This window comes from Phoenix dactylifera, chromosome 4 (assembly GCF_051530095.1).
Source record: "Phoenix dactylifera cultivar Ajwa chromosome 4, Ajwa_hap1_PhDact_Kaust_v1.1, whole genome shotgun sequence".
In the NCBI taxonomy this organism is placed as follows: domain Eukaryota; kingdom Viridiplantae; phylum Streptophyta; class Magnoliopsida; order Arecales; family Arecaceae; genus Phoenix; species Phoenix dactylifera.
The window spans coordinates 45,405,793-45,425,041 of NC_143193.1; the positions used below are offsets into that span (position 1 = coordinate 45,405,793).

The 19,249-nt window shown below is 34.0% G+C and overlaps 1 protein-coding gene across 1 annotated transcript; it reads right to left on the reverse strand.

Moving 5' to 3' along the window:
- Positions 1–1,790: 1,790 nt before the first annotated feature.
- LOC103719878 (furostanol glycoside 26-O-beta-glucosidase-like) lies at positions 1,791–13,971 on the reverse strand. Its single transcript, XM_089930162.1, has 13 exons — positions 13,626–13,971; positions 13,437–13,506; positions 12,212–12,270; positions 12,039–12,114; positions 11,717–11,794; positions 11,537–11,624; positions 8,515–8,764; positions 8,030–8,145; positions 7,669–7,889; positions 5,552–5,583; positions 3,937–4,036; positions 3,429–3,537; positions 1,791–2,105 (listed from the first exon to the last, which is right to left on the reverse strand). Exons 1-13 carry the CDS (start codon positions 13,887–13,889, stop codon positions 1,937–1,939), a joined length of 1,632 nt encoding a protein of 543 aa, XP_089786288.1. The 5' UTR covers positions 13,890–13,971; the 3' UTR covers positions 1,791–1,936.
- Between the last annotated feature and the right edge of the window lie 5,278 nt (positions 13,972–19,249).

The window sequence follows — 19,249 nt, forward strand, 5'->3', positions numbered from 1 at the left end:
CCTGCTATTCGGTCCTATCAGTCAAGAGGGCATGGTCAATCATCGCAGCAAAGCTAGTCAGAGAGGGTTAGGATAGGAAAGAAAGCAACTGAGAAGAAAACTAAAGACAAAGGCAAGGCCCCGTTGAAGAGAATAGAGGAGGAGTCAAATTCAGATATCAGGGGGCCCTCACAATCATCTGGTGGCCAAGAAGGAGGTCAAACCATTGCATATGGCTAACAACCTTAGGATGGGATTCAATTTATCACTCACGCCACGTAGGATAGAGACCACGGTGCATGACCAAGAGACCGCGAGATTGCTGCAGATGATATAAAATATGGGGTAGGACCTCTAGATGCATCAAGTTTGAAATTCTATACGAGATCCTATGGATATGTTGCCGGCTACTTTCGTTATAAGTAGATGCTTCAAGCACATCATCCTCTAATGGCTACTATCTTATGTAGCCTAAAGCATCTTATAGGTCAGAATTTACTGTCGGCATATTGGGATGGGTCGCTTCACAGCCACAATATTGGATAGATGACTCCTCCGAGAAAGACACGTCACCCATAGCACGTACATTGACTATATGGGCTACATACTTTATGGCTGTCCGACGAGCTTAGAGGAGCGGGGGCCCATATGGATAGAGCATTAGTTTAAGCTCCCTTCATACGAATATGATTTTGATATTTATGAGAGACTCCACCATTCTACGTGATTTTAGATGTCAGATGTATGTTATACTTTAAATACATCTTGTTGATTGTATCATATATTTTATATTTCACTAATTAATTTTAGATCTTGTACGTTGCTTCGCTTGGCATGAGAAGCTAGGATCACTGCCTTTTTTCTTTTCATTTTGGTTCGACCGAATGCCCTAAAGACCATCATTGTTTTGATTTTAACTTTATTGTGAATTTTTTTAGCGCAAGTTAACTATCTATGCGAAGACCTATGGTCACTATTGGATTATAATCTTGACTCCACTCATGCAAAAGTTAGAAACAATAATCTTGCATTTCATTATATAATTATGGTTTCTTTAGGATTAAGAAGCATCATTTAAGATGTATTGGGTGATAAAAACACAAATTAGGGTTTTAACCCTAATGAAAACATCAAAAAACATCAAGTTAAAGTTAAGATTATTCAAAAAATCAAAAGAATTGATTACATTTTATTAAATGTTAAAAAATAGAAAAATTAAAAATTAAAAAATAGTGTGCCGGTTTTGAATCGGCATGCCAGTCTATACTGTATATCAGTATGGTACCAAATCAATACTATACTGAACCGACAGCTAACCGGTATGGGGCACGACACTGGTTCAACATAACTTGAGTTAAACTCTAAGTGCCAAAAAAACAAACTTTGAAATTTTTAGAGGGTGGTTCGAAAGGCCCGAACGCCTGGATAATTATGTGTGTTAACTAATTGCCCAAATGTCAATGCCCTCCATCCCTTATCCTACCAAAGAATCCAAGCTTTATTGTTGGTATATGATATAGTAATGATCCAAGCATTCATTTTTATGCAGTCATTCTACAAATTCCCAGAAGTTGCAATGCGACATTGCTCCTTGTTTGGTTCAACTGTTTGAGTGTTGGTTTAGACCCTCTCATAAGCTTGAAGTTTTCTGTGGCTAATATAAAATACCAAGTTAACTTAGAACATTGGTGTGTATTTATTGAGAAAATAAGATTGGAATTCTTGCCCTTGTAATGCTTAATAGGTATTTTTTAAAATAAAATAACAATTAGCAAGAGATTGCTTAAGAGATAAGATTCGTTGCGAACAACTGATCAACAATCTTCGACAAACATTTATTACTCATCTCTTCTTATTTCAACATATCCCTACTATTTTGAGATGAGGAAGAAACCTGAAATAGCATGGTCATAATTGAGATAGTTCTTAAGAGGGACAATGCTCTAACCACGCATGCTTAGGATTCAAGAAACCTAGCAAACCACTTGGAAGATATTTTTGGGTGCCGCTTTAGGTGATGAGCATAATCTATGTAGACTAGCCCAAATCGTTGGGTGTAGCCTTCGTTCCATTCAAAATTGTCCGTAAGAGCCCATGCAAAGTATCCTTTCACATCAACTCCCTCTCTGCATGCAATAAAAGAAGATAATTCATTAAAAAATAAATTTTAGCCTAATTTTCTGGCATCATAATTATAACTTTAATAAAATTTCCTATATATCTAACATGTAAACTTTAACTATGACTAATGAATACATTTAGTCTTAAGTTGGGTTTCTACATTATTGATAAATAGTATCAAAGAACATTATGGATAATAACTTTGATGGACAAGATGAGATTCTTCTTGAGCTATTGTTATAAGACTCAATGAGTTTCACACGGTAAATATATACATCAACTGTATGCATTTAATATTAAATGGACATCATGATGAGTCTACCTAGGCTGTCTTCTAATATAAATCCAAATTTTAAGAACAGCATCACTTTATATATGGGATTTAAAATGCCGATCTGACTAACCTAAGAGTGCGACCACTTTTTATGCTTGCTCCATATTTTGTGATTTACATGCTTAGCATAGATATGCACAGCAAGAAAATAATCTTAAAAAGGAGATAGTCCTTATGCTAACTTTACAATAGTTATACTAAGAAATTATCATAATTACATTTTTGTAAAACAAAAGATATCTTTTCATGTAATATGGCAGGAAATAGATTTTGGTCATCCATAACCGTGTTGAATATTTACATCTTCTAATTGCAGCTTTGAGAATAATTATGGTGACTTATTCATGGTTCCAGTTTTAGAAATAATTAAAGGCATTACTTCACATGAAGTCTATTCCAAAATTGGCAACAAATGGATGCATATAGGAGCATAAAAAAATAAAATTTGACTTGTTTTATTGTTGATTTTGGATTCGATCTTGTTACCGAGGTCGACTTACATGAATAATGTTTCAAGTATATGAAACTTAATCATTGATTAGTGATTGCATCTCTCTACTTGGGACAAGCTTCTAGGTTCAAACTAGAGAGTTTCTTAGAAGAGTTTGGCTTTCTTATTTGTTTTGCCCTTACTATAATTCTTAAAAACCATAAAAATCTCTGGAAACTATCTGACACGATCATCCTTGAACCTCTTGTGCATATACATTGTGCATGTGTTTGTCTCTGTAAAGAGACATCGCATGGATGAGAGCGAGCGCACAAGCACGAGCACGTGCGAGAGAGAGAGAGAGAGAGAGAGAGAGAGAGAGAGAGAGAGAGAGAGAGAGAGAGAGAGGGGAGGGGGCTATGCATGTTAAGTGTTACCCATTGATCATATGTTTTTGGTATTCTTTTATACACCTACCATGCATGTGCACCATTTTTCTTATATGTCAAACAGTATTTAACATAAAGAAAAACAACAAACCCACTTTCCATAATGTTAACTTACTGTATGGCTTCACGAACTTGAGCAAGATGAAGAGATAGGTAATTTATTCTCCATGGGTCATAGGAAGCTTGCTTCCATGTTTTTTCTGGATCATTCAGCTCACAAGTTCCTATAAAGTAGGTAATTTGATCAGTCAAAAATTACTTACTATACTCCAGGGAAAATTAAGAAAAATATTGTTAATTGTGCATCATTTTCTACCTCATTTAGTTTGACAATTTAGAAATCTATAGTGAAAGAAGAAAAGTAAAAATATAATACTGCCTTATACTCATGCATGTGTTTACATGCTAAGTATGCTGAAACAGTAGAGCTACAATGGAGAAGAAGTTTCTTTTGAATTTTATTTTTTTTATTAAAAATCTAATTTTCACAAGCAAGGTGAAAGCTCCTCATATATATATGCACAAAGTACACTTCATATATTATTTGTCTAAGACAATTTATATCCATTTAAATGGTCTTATTAGTAAAATTATGCTTAAAGTATTAAAGTAAAAAAACTAACCATTTTCGGTGATGTAGATGGTAGGGTTGTTATAGCGATTCTTTGTATATAATAGGAGATCTTTAACTCCATATGGATAAACATATACCCAAGTTCCATCCTGCAATACAAGAAAGTGCATCATACAATCATCTATACTAACAAATAAAAACAAAAGATTGCAATAACAATAAGAAATAGGTATAAGTAATTTATGTAGATTCATACTTATAGAAATGAGGCTATACAAGAATTGAAGGAGTGTCAACCTAATTTGCTCAATGGTAGTAGATCTCAACTCGAATACAAGATAATACTAAATCCTAGTGCTAGGTAGTTGCTTAAAAGAGTTTCTTAAATACTTGCTTGGAGTTCATGGAAGGACCTCATTATAAGTGTATGTCTTAGAGACTGAAAAAATGAACATTAAGATTGGTAGGTTCAAAGCTCCCATATATTAGGTTCTCTATTGTTTGTTGAGATAAAAAAATAGTCTACATTTAAAATATTATTATACATGATATACATATGTATATATCCATATATGTGCATACTTTATGTACTTGATGTATGTATGCATATGAGTGAGTCCTAAATGAGGGAGTTTTAAAGTCGAACCTTTTAATGATGTTAAGGAAAAAGTCATGGAGGAAGCCAAAGTTTTCTGAAGAATTAAACATCATGATTATTGATCTGAATGATTGTCTAAATGTCATTTTACATGCATGTCAGGTGCCACATTTTCTCTTCCATTTAATAGCACTTTGGTTGTATTTGATAAACGCTACATGGGTGTGTTCAAGGGTCCTTTCTTTGTCTGGACCCTATTTTTGGTTGTTTTTCTTTCTATACATGTTGGGTGGGGTTGGGCATCCTGCTCTTTTGAGTATTCTTATTTTTCTTTTTTTTCTTTTTTCTGTTGAGCCTATTAAATTCTATTCCTTTTTTCCTGTTTTTCTTCTTTTTATTTTATTATTTTAATAAAATTTGAGGTGGGTTACCACCTTTGCACTCAAAAAATGACAACAGTCATGATACATAAGAAGTTATAATTCTATCTTATTTATGACTACTGACAAATAAAATAACATATACATACATACATACATACATGCACATATATATATAATACACACACACACACACACACACACACATATATATATATATATATATATATGCATATATGCATACATACATAAACATATCTATATACACACAAAGCATGTTTAGTTAATCGATGAAGATTTTGGCCGGTAATATTACCTTTTATTTAGTAATGCCATTTTCTTTTGTTATAAATGGCTATACAATTACTATAAGAAAGTAACAAAATAACATAGTACATTCAAATTTTTATTAGAATTGGTAATATAGCTAATATTAAAACATTGCTTTGTAGAAAAAAAGGGTATAAATTGCCCTTTTATAACCTCTCGATCACTTGTCAAGATATGAGTTATAGGAAGGACAAAAATTCTTAAATAGAATGCAAGCTATTGACAATATATAACCTACACAAAACAGATGATATAATTAATTCTTATCAAAATAAAATATGATCTTGTGTGTATTTATTTAAAGTGCAACTCTTATATAGAGTAAAGATCGTAATAGAATGAGATAAAGTTTTTACCAACTGTCCAATAGGAACACCATCTTTTTCATCTGTAAGAAGAAACATTCATAATCATTAGAAAAAAAATTTTTATAACACAATTTGCATATTGTATATAAGAATTTATGATGCAAATGTTGCCTTCAGAATTTGAAGTTTGAGCCCAAAGATTATTGTCAATTTAGTTTGACCCATCCGGGTTTCAGTAAATCAGTATAATCATCTTGTTAGTTATAAGAATCTTTATTTCAATGTCCAACATCTAAAAAATGCAATCAATATAGGAAATTATTTTTTTACTTTTTCCTACTCATGCTGGAACTTAAATCTTATAACTTTATACAAGCAAAAAGAGTTCCTAATCATTATAAGTAGTGTTCTATGATCCTGCTGGATTGACCGAGTCGAGTTGCCCAACCTATGATCCAAGAACCTTAGTAGGTCAGAACAGCAATAACCTGCAATTTGGTAGAAAACCATTCAACTTAACGGTTGAATCATTTGACCCAACTAGATCAGCCTGGATTGATGACTAGATTTCAGTAAATTAGTATAACCATCTTACTTTTAGTGATAAGAAATAAAATGCAATTAATAAAGAATAATTAAACTTTTTACTTTTTTCTTCTTTTATTGGAAATTAAATCTTATAACTTTATATGAAGAAGAAAGGGTTCCTGATCCTTATAGGTTGTTCTTTGTGACCTAGCTGAGTCGACCGGGTCAACCTACTTGACCTGCAACCCAAGAGGCTGGCAAGTCGGATTAGTGATAACTCAAAATTTGGGAGAAAAGCATTCCCAGTGGTTGAGCTGTTGGACCCAGCTAGGTCTAGATAAAAGCCTAAAAAAATTAAAATTTGTATACATTGTGATTCAAATTTGTGAAATTTAACACACCAACCACTCTCCCAGCAACTTGGACACTTTTGGTGCTATCTTATTGTATGAATTTGTTATAGTTGCAAAAGAGAAACTAGATTGGAGGGAAAGTAAAGCAAGAACGTACTAAGACGAGAAAAAAAAAGAAATACATGACAGTACCAATAAAAGGGAATATGAACTATAAAACTGATACCTGGATATTTTAAGTACAGAACACTAATATTGTCGATCATTTAATCAATATTAAACAAGTATAATAATATCACAAAATATTTATTAAAGAATCACATGGTTAAACACATTAACACCTCAAAAAAAATACACTAGTACTAAAGAGTTCTTAGTCTTGGAGATAGGTCCCCAATAAATTTAGTAATTAGTGCACAAAGTTTTCAAGTTATGTTTTATCATAATAACATTGCCAAGTATATAGTGAAATTTTTGTTCTATTTTCACATTTCTATGTGAGTAAAAGCCTTGTGATAGATCTAGATGGTCCTGTAATAATATAATAGTATCTTTTGATCTCCAAAACAATGATATGATATTTTCTAGCATTATTAGATATGTTTGATTAGAAGTAACAATGAATTTAAAAGCATCGACCAATGGACATGGATCTGTGTTTGGCACCTACTTTCTCTGTACATACATACATACATACATACATGCAAACATACGTGCAAACATACGTGCAAACATACATATGCGCATACACTTCATAAGATAAATGATTATACTTCTTAATATATGCATTCTTGAGGTTATTTGTTGCATTGAAACTACTAACTACCTACAAATTTCAGTTTATACCAAATAGATCGAAAGTTCATTGTTTGTGATAACCATTAATTTGCTTGGTTAGTTTTTTCTATTAAAATAAAAAGGCTGCTTAAAATAAATTAAATATAAACAAAGTGTCTCTAGTCAATTTTTTTGGTGATACAGTTAATGTTTTCGTATTAGGATTTGTAGAATTCTTATTAAGCATGAAAATCGAAGAGAATATATTATATGTCACAAGCTTTAAAGTTGGCAACAACATTTTAAAGCCAAAAAAAAAAAATCAAATACTAAGGTTATTTAGTTGGTTGAGTTATAACTCTTAATTTCTTCTTTCATAAAGTCAGCTGTAGGAAAATGGTTCTAAGATCATAGCATAGCTTGGGATCATCTTGCATATATTATAAAGATCTAGATACCAAAAATGACATGAATATACAAAATAAGCCAAATGATGTATTCACATACCTAATTGGTTAGCATATGAGTCTTGTATGCTTAAGGAAGGTGAGCTCTCTTGTGAGATTGGAACACCTTGAGCATACCTAGACGTATAATAATTAATCCCAATGAAATCGTATGATCCTTTGATCATCTCGGACTCCTCAGCTGTAAAATATGGGAGCCTCTCTTGAACCAATGCCCTCATATTGAATGGATAGTCTCCAAACACCAATGGATCCATGAACCTAAGTAGAATTTAGAAATTATGAAGCATCTTGTAAAACATATATATCTTATGCATGCAACTGTGTATCTACATGTACAACTATTGATAATTCTGTCAAAAAAAACTATTGATAAATATATATTTCTTTCTTTAACTAACCATCCAAGCATGAACTCAATGGATCTATTTGCTGCTTCTCTGTCCTGATAGAAATTTGAATATGGCTTGTACCACATACTCACAAGAGAAATTCCTATTTCACCCTTTTGTGTCGCCTGAAATATCATAATTAATTTAAAAGAAGATAAAAAGTTAATCTTGCATGAAAACAATAGATAAAAAGTAAATAAGTGATGTAGGTTAGCTATTTATTAGATAGTGAAACACTTTATAAAAAAGTTTAACGTTTTTGTATATCACATCTAAAGATTATCCATGCTAAAAAGAATCATCCACACTAATGATTGACTAGCCAATTTGACTTCCTAAACTGTTTACATCACTTTGGGACAGCATATCTATTGGATGAATACTTTTATGCTTAGCAATTTGAAATGCTGCAAATCAATATTCTTGAGTTAAATAGATGGACATAGTTAAAAAAAAAAAAGCATCAGTGAATCATAAGATTAAGTTCATCTTACTTGAAACTTTTCTTTGTAGAGCCTAGCAGCTGCTGCATGGGCTAGGAGAAGATTATGTGCAACAATATATGGCTCTGTCATGGAGTCACCTACTGGACATCCTAGAAACTCAGAGCATCTCCCAGGCGCATGAGAACCAAGGGAGTATCCCATACTAGAAAAACTCCATGGCTCATTTAACGTGATCCAATGTTTAACTCTATCTCCAAATTCTTCAAAACATATGTTTGCAAAATCCTTGAAGTCATGCCTGGGAAACAAAAAGAGTATGAAGATGAAAAATGTATAAAAACCACATCATTCATTTTTATAGAGGGTCAAGGATGTGAATAGAAGGTTGAAAAGTTAAGTACGTAATTAGAATGCTTAGATTAACCTGAGGAATTTATAAAACAACTACAAGTGTTTGCAAGCCTTTTATCCACAAATGACATACAAAACAATAGACATAATTGCATAAAAATTAAAATGGCAATTCCATGAAACAACATATCCTTCTGCACACCTAAATTTTTGAAGTTTGTTCTATAAACCATCCATCTTCAAATGAATTGGTTTGAATTTTTTTAGATATATAGGTAACAGTGATGTGACCCACTATATATGCCGCATCATCAATCCTCCTGACCAATTAGTAGATCAGGATTCTTTTATTAAATAGGGGAAAAATAAGTAGGCATTTGTTATTTCTCTCTTCCCCTCTCTTTCCCCTTTAGAACAAAGCACAGAAAATAAGAGTGTTGAAACCAAATAGTTTGTGCAATGGATGATATTCGTTTTCCAGTCCTTTTCTTTTCTCTTGCCCCATATAAGTGCTTCTAGAACAACCATTACTCCTATAGCCACTACATCCCTTGTATGTTCGATGAATCAACAAATGAACATATTTAAAAATCTTATTCACAATATTGTCCTAAACTGATGGATGGTCAGAATTTTATAAGCTGATGATAGAGATGCAAATGGATTAGCCACTGGTTTGGAACTCATTATTCGAGTAGGATTTTCAGGCTATCCATGCTAAATTTTTTTGATAGTCTCGAGCAATCTCAATTACTTTGTACCTCTAGTTGGATAAGTAAGAACAATCTATATGTGCCTAGGATTGTCAAATGAATGAGCTCATATCCAGCTGCATATATTAGTTTGATAAATTTGTAAACAAGCCAAACATACACCAAGTTTATGAGCTCAAGAAATAAATAAGATGAACATGACCTAGGCTATAAGTATTATTACTTAATAATTATTGGTAACATTTATATTTATTGTTAAAATATTTAAATGTTCTTTTAGAAATAAAATATATCTTAGGAACTAGATCTTAAATCGAACACCTACGAGATTCATTTGCTAACACACTCCGTAGGCACCGTTGGATATTAGATCTATAAAAGCCTACATTTTGCTATTAAGATGGGATGTAATGGGAAAGAGAATCAATAAGCCTCGGTCTCTCTTATTGAGATTTATTGTCAAGTTCTAATTATATTAGAATTTTGTTTAGTAGTGCATTATAGTTTTAGTTTTGGATTTAGTGTCGATGCAGGTTAGTAGTTGGAAGGATCTTAGGTCCAACATCACTAGTCGTTGTTTTGTTTGAAAAAAAAAATGTGATTGGATGTGAAAGTGGGATGTCTGACTTTGGTATAATTTTTAGTTGAACCACATCTGCCGCTGAATTAGTGGACTAGTCCAACCATGAAGCAACACATATGGAAGCATGTGTATTACGCTCTTTTCCGGTTTGTCCATCGGTATGCGTGTTGCTTCACAGTTGAACTGGTCCACCCGCTAAGCAATGGACCTGGTCCAACCAATAATTGCTCCTGACTCTGAGTATATGTTGGGGAGTGCTTTTGTTGCTATACTTACAAATCTTCTAGTCATCCAATAGGCATGCATGATCCTCTCTTACCAAATCCCTTTGAGGAGTTGATGTGTGCTATGTTCCATCCCCATCTTCTCACTATAATAATGGTGTGGAGACCCTCAAGTAATTTGTCTCTGAGATGCTCGTCTTAGAGTATTTTGGAGAGAGACTCTTGAGTAAGATTTTGTAATATTTTTATTTTATTAATAAAGATTTCTTTGTTGCCATTATATAAATTTAATTTTTATCCCAAGTTCATTTCTATGTTAGGTCTTTGTTCTTCTGATCCTGGACTGACCGATCTTATTCTGCAAGTGATCGTGTTGTTCTATATATTGTAAGATAGTGTGTAGCTTTTTTATATCTCTGACCTCTCGCTTACTTCTTAATTCCAATTCTCTGCACTTTTAATCTCTACAAATAGGTCAAAGGCAGTGCAGCAGTGCCTAAAGGAATCCCTACCCACCGAACTCGTTCTCCTCTCCACCAATCTCTAAGGAGGCTTTATGATGGGTGGTGCATAAAGGATGTTCCTGGCTCTAAGCAGGCCAACCTCAAAATGGCTTGAAACTAGTCTTCCAACTTGGCTCGAGCTGGCTATATTATTGTTTGAGCTGAGTTTTAGCTGATCTTAAACTGCTTGTTTTTGTCTCATTTATACCCCAGTAAATGTGCCATGATACATCCCAATAATATTCTTCTTATTTGCTTGCTTGTGTACATATTGCGAAGAGTGAAAACGTGTAGTTTATTTAGATGAAATAAACACAAATATTGGTGCATGAACCATTTTAGTTTTGATAAGCCAGTACTTCTGTTTTCCCCAGATGTTAGCCATCCAAGATGGATGGGGTAGTGTGGGAGACACCGATTTTGATAACTTGAAGTTGAAGCAGTTGAAAATACTAACATAAATGAATAAATTTATGTAAGTCTGTAAGTCTGGATATTGCATAAAGTAAAAATTTATAATGCTAACTATGAGTATTTAAATCTTATCTCATTTATTTGGGGTTGTGCTCTGGTGATTTTTGTTTTTGGTTTTTTTTTTTATTACTTAAGGGTATAATTTTAGTTTTGTCATTAGTTCTTTGATAAATTTAGTTTTTGATAGTGCTGCAAAGAAGTAAGATCAACTCAGGTACTTACACGATATTACGGCACAAAAAGCCTCCATATGCATCCTCTAATGCTTGTGGTACATCCCAGTGGAATAGGGTGACAAAGGGCTCTATGCCTGCAGACAATGACACAGTAATTACATGTACAATTACTGAGTGTCTCATTAAGATGAGAAAAAAATATAAGGTGGACCTTAGTTTTTGTTACCATTATCTATTAATTCATTGATGAGATCATTGTAGTACTTGATTCCCTCTGGGTTTATCCCACCTTCTAGTGTACCATCTGCAAGGTTCAGATGCTTGTGATAAGAAAACGAAATGAACTTTACAATAAGCAACAGAGTCTTTTTATGCTTTGTCCACATTCAAATAAACCTTTTTTTTTTCTAACTCTTAAGCAAAGTCCTATGAATAAGCTGGTTGTGTTCTAATACTTTAAGTTGCAATTGGTGGCTTGGATTTTTGATTAGGTTCCATTTTCACATAATTTCAAGCACATGAGATTACTCAAAAGATCGAAACTTTACTTCGTAAAATCCTCGACCAAGAGATAGAGAAGCGATAAGAATCCACGCCCATGTCCTTCATTATTTTAACATCTTCCTGCGATTACGATTAAGTAAAGATTTGTGTCAACATTTAATAAATACAATAGAAGAATGACAGGAATGTATAACATAGAATTCTTTGCTCCACTTACTTTGTATCTGTGATATGAGTCAGTTGCTATGTCTCCTGTGCTGTGGTCTGTGATTTTATCTTGAAAAAATAAAAATAAAAAAAGTGTCACTAACATGTGATCTAATCTCTGCTATAACATGTGAAGGCAATTTTCGGATTAAAAAAGGCATCAAAACTTTAGTAAAATCTACACATGTGCTGAAAATTAGAATGAGGAAAAATTAACTGCTTCTTCGTCTTGATACTTTAAGCCTAAGATCTGAACAATTTCCAAATGGATCCACTCTGTGATAGTTTTTTTTTAAGAAGAGACTGAAGTAATCAAATGAAAATGTGTAAGTCCAAAAGCTAGTCAGGGATCCATCTCCATGAATTGCACTCAGTGACTAGCTTGTACTGATCTTTTTTATCCATGAAATTACATGGATTTGTTTGCTTCGCAGGAAAAAAAAAAGGAAGAAAAGTGTGGTCAACGAAACAATGAAGAAATGCATCATATTTAGTTGGAGTTTTCAAAGAAAAGAAATAAGAAAATAGCTTTCTCATGGGAGTAAGATGTCCGCATTTTATGAGAAAGAAAAGTCACGTCGGGTATAGGAAAGTCCAATTTCCACTGATTAGGAATTGCGAGATTTATTTTTTTCAAATATGTCCTTAAGCTTTTAGATAGGATATGATAAAGGCCTTTTCTTTTTTAAGAGTATAACTTATATTTTACATAATTTTCTCAAAAAAGTAGATGCTCAACCAAACATAAGCTACTCTAAAATGTATTATTTTTTCTTGAACAGCTAAACATGCAAACACCATTTTTTTCAGACATCATATATTTATTCTAGTAAGAAAAAATTTTTTCTGCAAATCAAATGAATACATTTATTGGCACCCTTCTCTTCAGTAGTGCATGTTCTCGGTGATTCCATGCTGAAACCCAGCAAGTGAAGCACCACATTATCCGTGCAAAAAAAATGTCAATAAACCAAAAAGTTCAGATGGAGTGTACGTCAGTAAACACAGAGGATCCGCACTTTCTTGTGCCCATGCATTTAGCCCTTGTAGTCTAGCTTATTCTTTTTTTAAAAAAGAAAGAACAACTCTCTCTTTCCAGACTTACATCAAAAAAAAAAAAAAACTCTTTGTAGGCCTTTTTCTTACGAAGTTTTTCTCCTTAATATTCTAAATCTTCCTTCTAAAATTGTGCTTAAAAGGTCCATAAGCTAAGTGAAGGTGGGATATGTGGATACCTGGTTGGTTATGGGTGAAAGTGTCCCAAATGCTTGGCTCTCTCCCTCCTTCGTTCCATGCTCCTTCCACCTGTTAACGAAAATAATGCTTCTTTTTTGTGACTTAGTGTGCTTGTTGTGTGTTGTGCGTGTGTGTGTGTGTGTGTGTGTGTGTGTGTGTGTGAGAGAGAGAGAGAGAGAGAGAGAGACCTGGTAAGCAGAAGAGGCAACACCAAAGGCAAAACCAGGAGGGAAGCTACTCCTCCCCAAAGTCACCTGAGCTGGAACCTCTTCCGGAGCTTCCACCACAGCAACATTCCCATTAGCAGAGCGCACAACGGGAAGAACGCGTCTCCTGGTATTCCCAGGAACCTTGGCCTTTCCCCTCAGACTAGCCCATCCCTTGCTTAGAGTAGGAACTTTAGGAGAAGAGTTGAAGGTGCAGTTGGGGAGTTGGACGTGAAGGAGAGCCATAACTGCAAGAGAGCAGAAACACTACTTGCTGTGCTTTTTGCCTTGGTGCAAGCCCTACGATCTCCTACCGTGCATTTATATGGAAGTAGATTCATGAAATCGAGAGACTTTCTTTAATAGAAGAACTGGAGCCCAGTTGCCGAAGCACAAATTTCCACGATGGTTCTGCCAACTTTGGAGAGCCCAGTTTTTATTTAATAGAAAAACTGGTGCCAAGTTGTTCAAGCCAAATTTGAGAGCGCCAACTTTAGGTCATTTAAAACGTTCTTAATTTTAAACACATGCGCATAGTTCTACGAGGGTTAATCGTTGGTATCTTTTGTGCAAAAAAAAAAAAAAAAAAGAAGATTGATCTTCTTTTATAATATTGATAATGGATTGCACCATACACAGATCTCAAAGAATGATTCTCTTCCTTCATGCAAATTTATTAGTTTTGAAAAAAAATCAATTATTCCTTTGCATGGTAGATACCAATCCGAACACATCTCAAAGAACCACGAACTCTTGTTCCAAAAAAACAAAAGCACTATGAGTTCTCATTCATCAATTTGTGGGAAGAAAGGAAAATCATTTTTTTATGCAAAAGTTGCAACCCCTGTCCTTTCCATGAGCAAAACTTCAGCATGAGGGAGAAAAATTTATTAAAGTAAAAAAATTAATGAAAGTGGAAAGGCTAACATCATCGAAAATTCAATGTTATATAGTTGCTAATAATTCATAACTCAGTCATAAAAGTTCATAAGTCATTGAAAAATCAATAAAGCAAAAAATAATTTAAAATAACTAAATATTATTAACTAGTCCACCTATTCAGATCAATGCATATAAACATATGGCAAAGAAAAAAGATCTAAAACTAATTCAAACTAGTAATTAATTGATAAATTATTATTGCCATGCATGTATCTCCACAGATGACTTTGACTTCATCTCAAGCGTGAAGCACGTTTCTATGTCTCTCCATGATTCGTTACACGTGCTGGTTGGTACTTCCTGTCGAGGAGGAAAAGTAGAGATGCATGGCAACCAAATCGCACGTCGGCAGTCGGGGCCATTAATAATTTCTAACCTTAGCTCATAAATGACTTGTAATCCATCAGATTAATAACCGCGAGTCTAGATCTTATGTTTTGGTATCTTTCTGACATCTTTCCATTGACCATTAATAATTTTCTAACCTTAGCTCATAAATGACTTGTAATCCATCGGATTAATAAGAGCGAGTCTAGATCTTATGTTTTGGTAGCTTTGTGAGATCTTTGCATTGACCGAGAGTAGTTTCCGAGATCAGAGGCGTCGGAAACCGCGCCATCGTGTCCATGAATGCCTTGGGATAAACAAAGATCGACTCCTCTATTTCTTTTCACCGGCGCTAAAAAAAAAAGAGTCATCGACGTGGCTTGCGCTCGTTGTTTTGCTCCATTTAATGGCACACTCCGCGATGCAAGTCAAAGCAAGCAATGGCAATCTGCCACCACACCAACTGCGTGACTCGCATGAGTTTTTTAGTTATTTAAATATTTTTTGTAATTAAAACGTGAGTTAGATTTGAGTTCTGTGAGATTTGCATTGGATAACAAAGTTTTTACATAGATGATTTAAACTATCTCTAAATTTTTATATAGAAAAAAATTTCTAACCTATGCACCAAATATTAAAAAAATTAAATAACTTAAATAAAATTAAATTATATATATTTTTTGATCAGTTAATACACCAGGACTCTAAATCATAAATTTTTTTATTTGTAAGTAGTTTAGAGATAGTGTGAGGACTATGCGGGTGTGTGTTTAGTCTTACATCGATTATTCACCGGATAGATCTTGGGTACTTATACAGGATTAAGAAATCCAAATAAAACCTTCCGGTTAGTCTTTTTAGATGAGATCATGAGTTATTATAAATGGTATCGGAGCACAGATTTAAAATTGCTAGGGATTGTGACAAAATGGTATTAGAGCTTAGGATTAAGATCATTGGGGATTGTGACAAAATGGAAATCAAGATATAGGTTTAAGATTGCTAGGGATTGTAACAGAAATGTATCAGGTCTTTGAGGATATGATCACTTGGGATATAACAAAAGTAGCAAAAATAAATTCAGTGCTTAAGTATAAGATCACTATGCACTGTGATAAAATATATATATTGGATTTGGTATACAATGAGTACAGAAAGACTGGATGATTAGTCTCTGATCATGATAGGAGATGTTAGACCTAAGATAAGTGTAGAAAGGCTAACCATGGCATACCGTATTAGTTGGTTATACCGTACCGTATCGATTGGTTTATATGTTGTTTAAATGACTTAGATGTTTAAACTTGATATGGGTTTATATATGATCGCACTTTTAGTTTTGCTGCTAATTATTAGAGTAGAGTTTGTGCATAGATCTATCATAGTATTGGAATGAGCTAAGAAAGATTTTCATGATATTAGAAAGGAATATTCTTCAAGGTTAAATCTATATGTGGATTATATTTGGAATTGGCATATTTGGATATTATAAATAGGTGTATTTCTGTTGGTGGATTAAATTCTTAAGGCTATAGAGTATGCAACTTGGTGGGGTATTCTAGTAAATTGAATTCTCATATTTGGACCGGGATATTAGATCTTTCTCTTAATTATTGGAGACTATTGGAAGTGTTAATTTAAACTTAAGTCTAGGTTTATGATTGGAGCAGGAATTTTTTATCATTGTTGATAAAAGTACTAGTAAAATATCATATTGAGTAGAGATATTTACATAAGTTATCACATATAGCATTGCTAATAGATATTAAGAATTTTGGTGGAAAAAAATTTGAAGGTTGATAGAGTTAATTCTATTCATAGTGATATTGGCTCTTCTAACCTATTGAGTTTGGAGCAAATCCTTTTGGAAGCAAGATCCATGTAGGTTGTCCAATCAACCAGATTGCTAAGAAAATCTAGTGGTTAATCCACTTTAAATTAAACCTAAATATTTTAGATTCTAAAAAGGTTGTGGAGATCATGCAGTGACCTTAAAACTTGACTATGGCTTGAGGGTTTAGTTATAGTAAGTAAACTCTACATAAATTGAGGATGAGGAGATCTAGAGGTTCTGCTCTATTTCTACTTAAAATTTTAAAATTTGGACTTTCTTAGTCCTAATGCAAAGGGGTATTTCCATCAAAAATCATTTAGTGACCTTAGAGTATTTGACGGATTAGATCATAGTGCACAGAAGTATGGTGATTTTAGTTATTTTGAAATTGGTTAGAAATATTGATTCTTTGATCCAAAAGATATTATGATAGAAGATTTGAGTTAGAAAAGGAGAATATCGTAATTCTTTAGCTACTGAAGATAGCTATGCAATTTTCACCAGTGAATTCTTCTATTGTTGACAACTCTTGAGAAGAATTTTTTTGGTCATCTCAAACTTAGCGTTAACAAATTGATAATTCCATGGTTAAGCTTGGACCTTGAAAGTTTTGACATAGATCTCTTACTCCTAGCTATGACTTTGTCAAATCTTGTGAGTAGGCACTTCGAGAAGGAGACTATTCGAGAGCTCAAGGATGACATAATGGTTGTGTGCTTTTAAAGTTTTAGCCTTAAGTAAATTAATTTCGAGAACGAAATTATTTTAAGAGGAGAGAATATAATAACCCAGTCCTTGGACTTATGGGTCGGCCCGAAAAGGCTAGGCCCAAGGCCAATCATGCACTGTGGCATGAGCCAAGCGAAGGAGAAGACTCCGATAGGAGTCTTCTTCCTCCCCCGATTTCCTCCTTTGATTTCCACCATTGAAATCGCCAAGAATCGCCACCGATTCCAAGCCTTCTTCTTCGAATCTTCTCTTTGATTTCTCGCCAGAAAGAGTTGCCAAAAGCTTCACCAGATTGTGTAAGAGTCCTTCTTCTTCTTCTTCTCCTTCTTCTCTACCGTCTTAGCCTTCGATTCACTCTGATTTGAGCCAACAATTGTTGAAATTTCATTCGAAATAGGGCACCCTATTCCAGTCTTTCTCTTCTGAGTTTCTCTGCCGCCAACTGCCGGAATTAGCTGGAATTTGTCACCTCCCAAGACCTCTATATTTGGGCGGCAGTCAGTCAAAGATATCGATCATGATTTAGGCCGAGTTCTCCCATGATTTATCTTCTTCCTTCTTCCCTTCTTCGCACCAGCCAACCACCGTCGTCAGTGGTGCCGCGGCCTCCCGTGGCCACCGTCGCTGAGGTTGGGCCGCCTTGGGTGATTGTCACCTCTAATTCGAGAAGAGAGGAAGAGTAAGCTCTCCTCTATTTTGGGGAAGAAGAAGAGAGCCTCTCTCTTCTTTCTCTCTCCTCTCTCTTGATTTCTCTTTCTTTGTTTTTCTCTCTTTGCATGATACTATAGACCCAGAAAGAGGGTCCCTGATGTTTTCATTGTGGATCCAGGTTGACCCCAATAGAAAGTCCTAGACTAGTGTTGCTGCGATCACCTGTCGCGCTAGCCTTATTCCGATCATTATCGAGCACCGTTGGACTCTATCATCATAAATCCCTATTGTGTTACCTGCACCATGGTCTGATTCTTATTTCATGATTTGATTGGTTTGATTGGCCAGAGTGGACCGACCCAGATTGCTGGACGCTACCCTAGTTGACTCTATCCGTCCTGCATCCAACTGTTGTTAGCTACCATTGGACTCATAATTAATAACCGCTGATAAGTCTTTTGATTTGATATCTATTTTTTGATCAGATAAATTGGATTACATTATATTGACCGATTTGAACAATTGCGTGTTGTTATCTAGTTGGCCTCGTACATCTTCCTATATGAATCTATTTTCAAATTTAATCCTGATTTTGTATGGAGCTACAGTCATCTGGACAAAAAGAAACCTAACAATATCTTATACTTTAGTTCTAAATTGAGGTACGACCTTAACCTTTTATTTATATTTAATTTTAATTAAAGAAGAATAAAGAATATAGATAATTCAAATATTAGGACTCTAAAATTAGATAAATACTAAATAATTGATTCATCAATTTGGCGAGTAATTGATAAAAAATAAGTTAGTATTATATTAATATTAAATTGACTAGATATATTAGGTAGGATTGTATCTGCGTCGGATTGCGATAGAGATAAAAATTCCTATATTCAGTCACCAGATATATATATTTATTTATTTGTACCGTTGGAGATATATATATTTGAGAAGAAAAATAACAATATTCAGAACCCCGGTGAAATTTCATTAAAATCACTAGTGAAGGTGGGAACTGAATGGAACCTAGGTACCTTGTATCAGCACCAAGAGACTACACCTATACTTGGTTCGAGTTCATCAATATAGCTAGACAAAAGACCGCAACGAAGGCATACAAAAA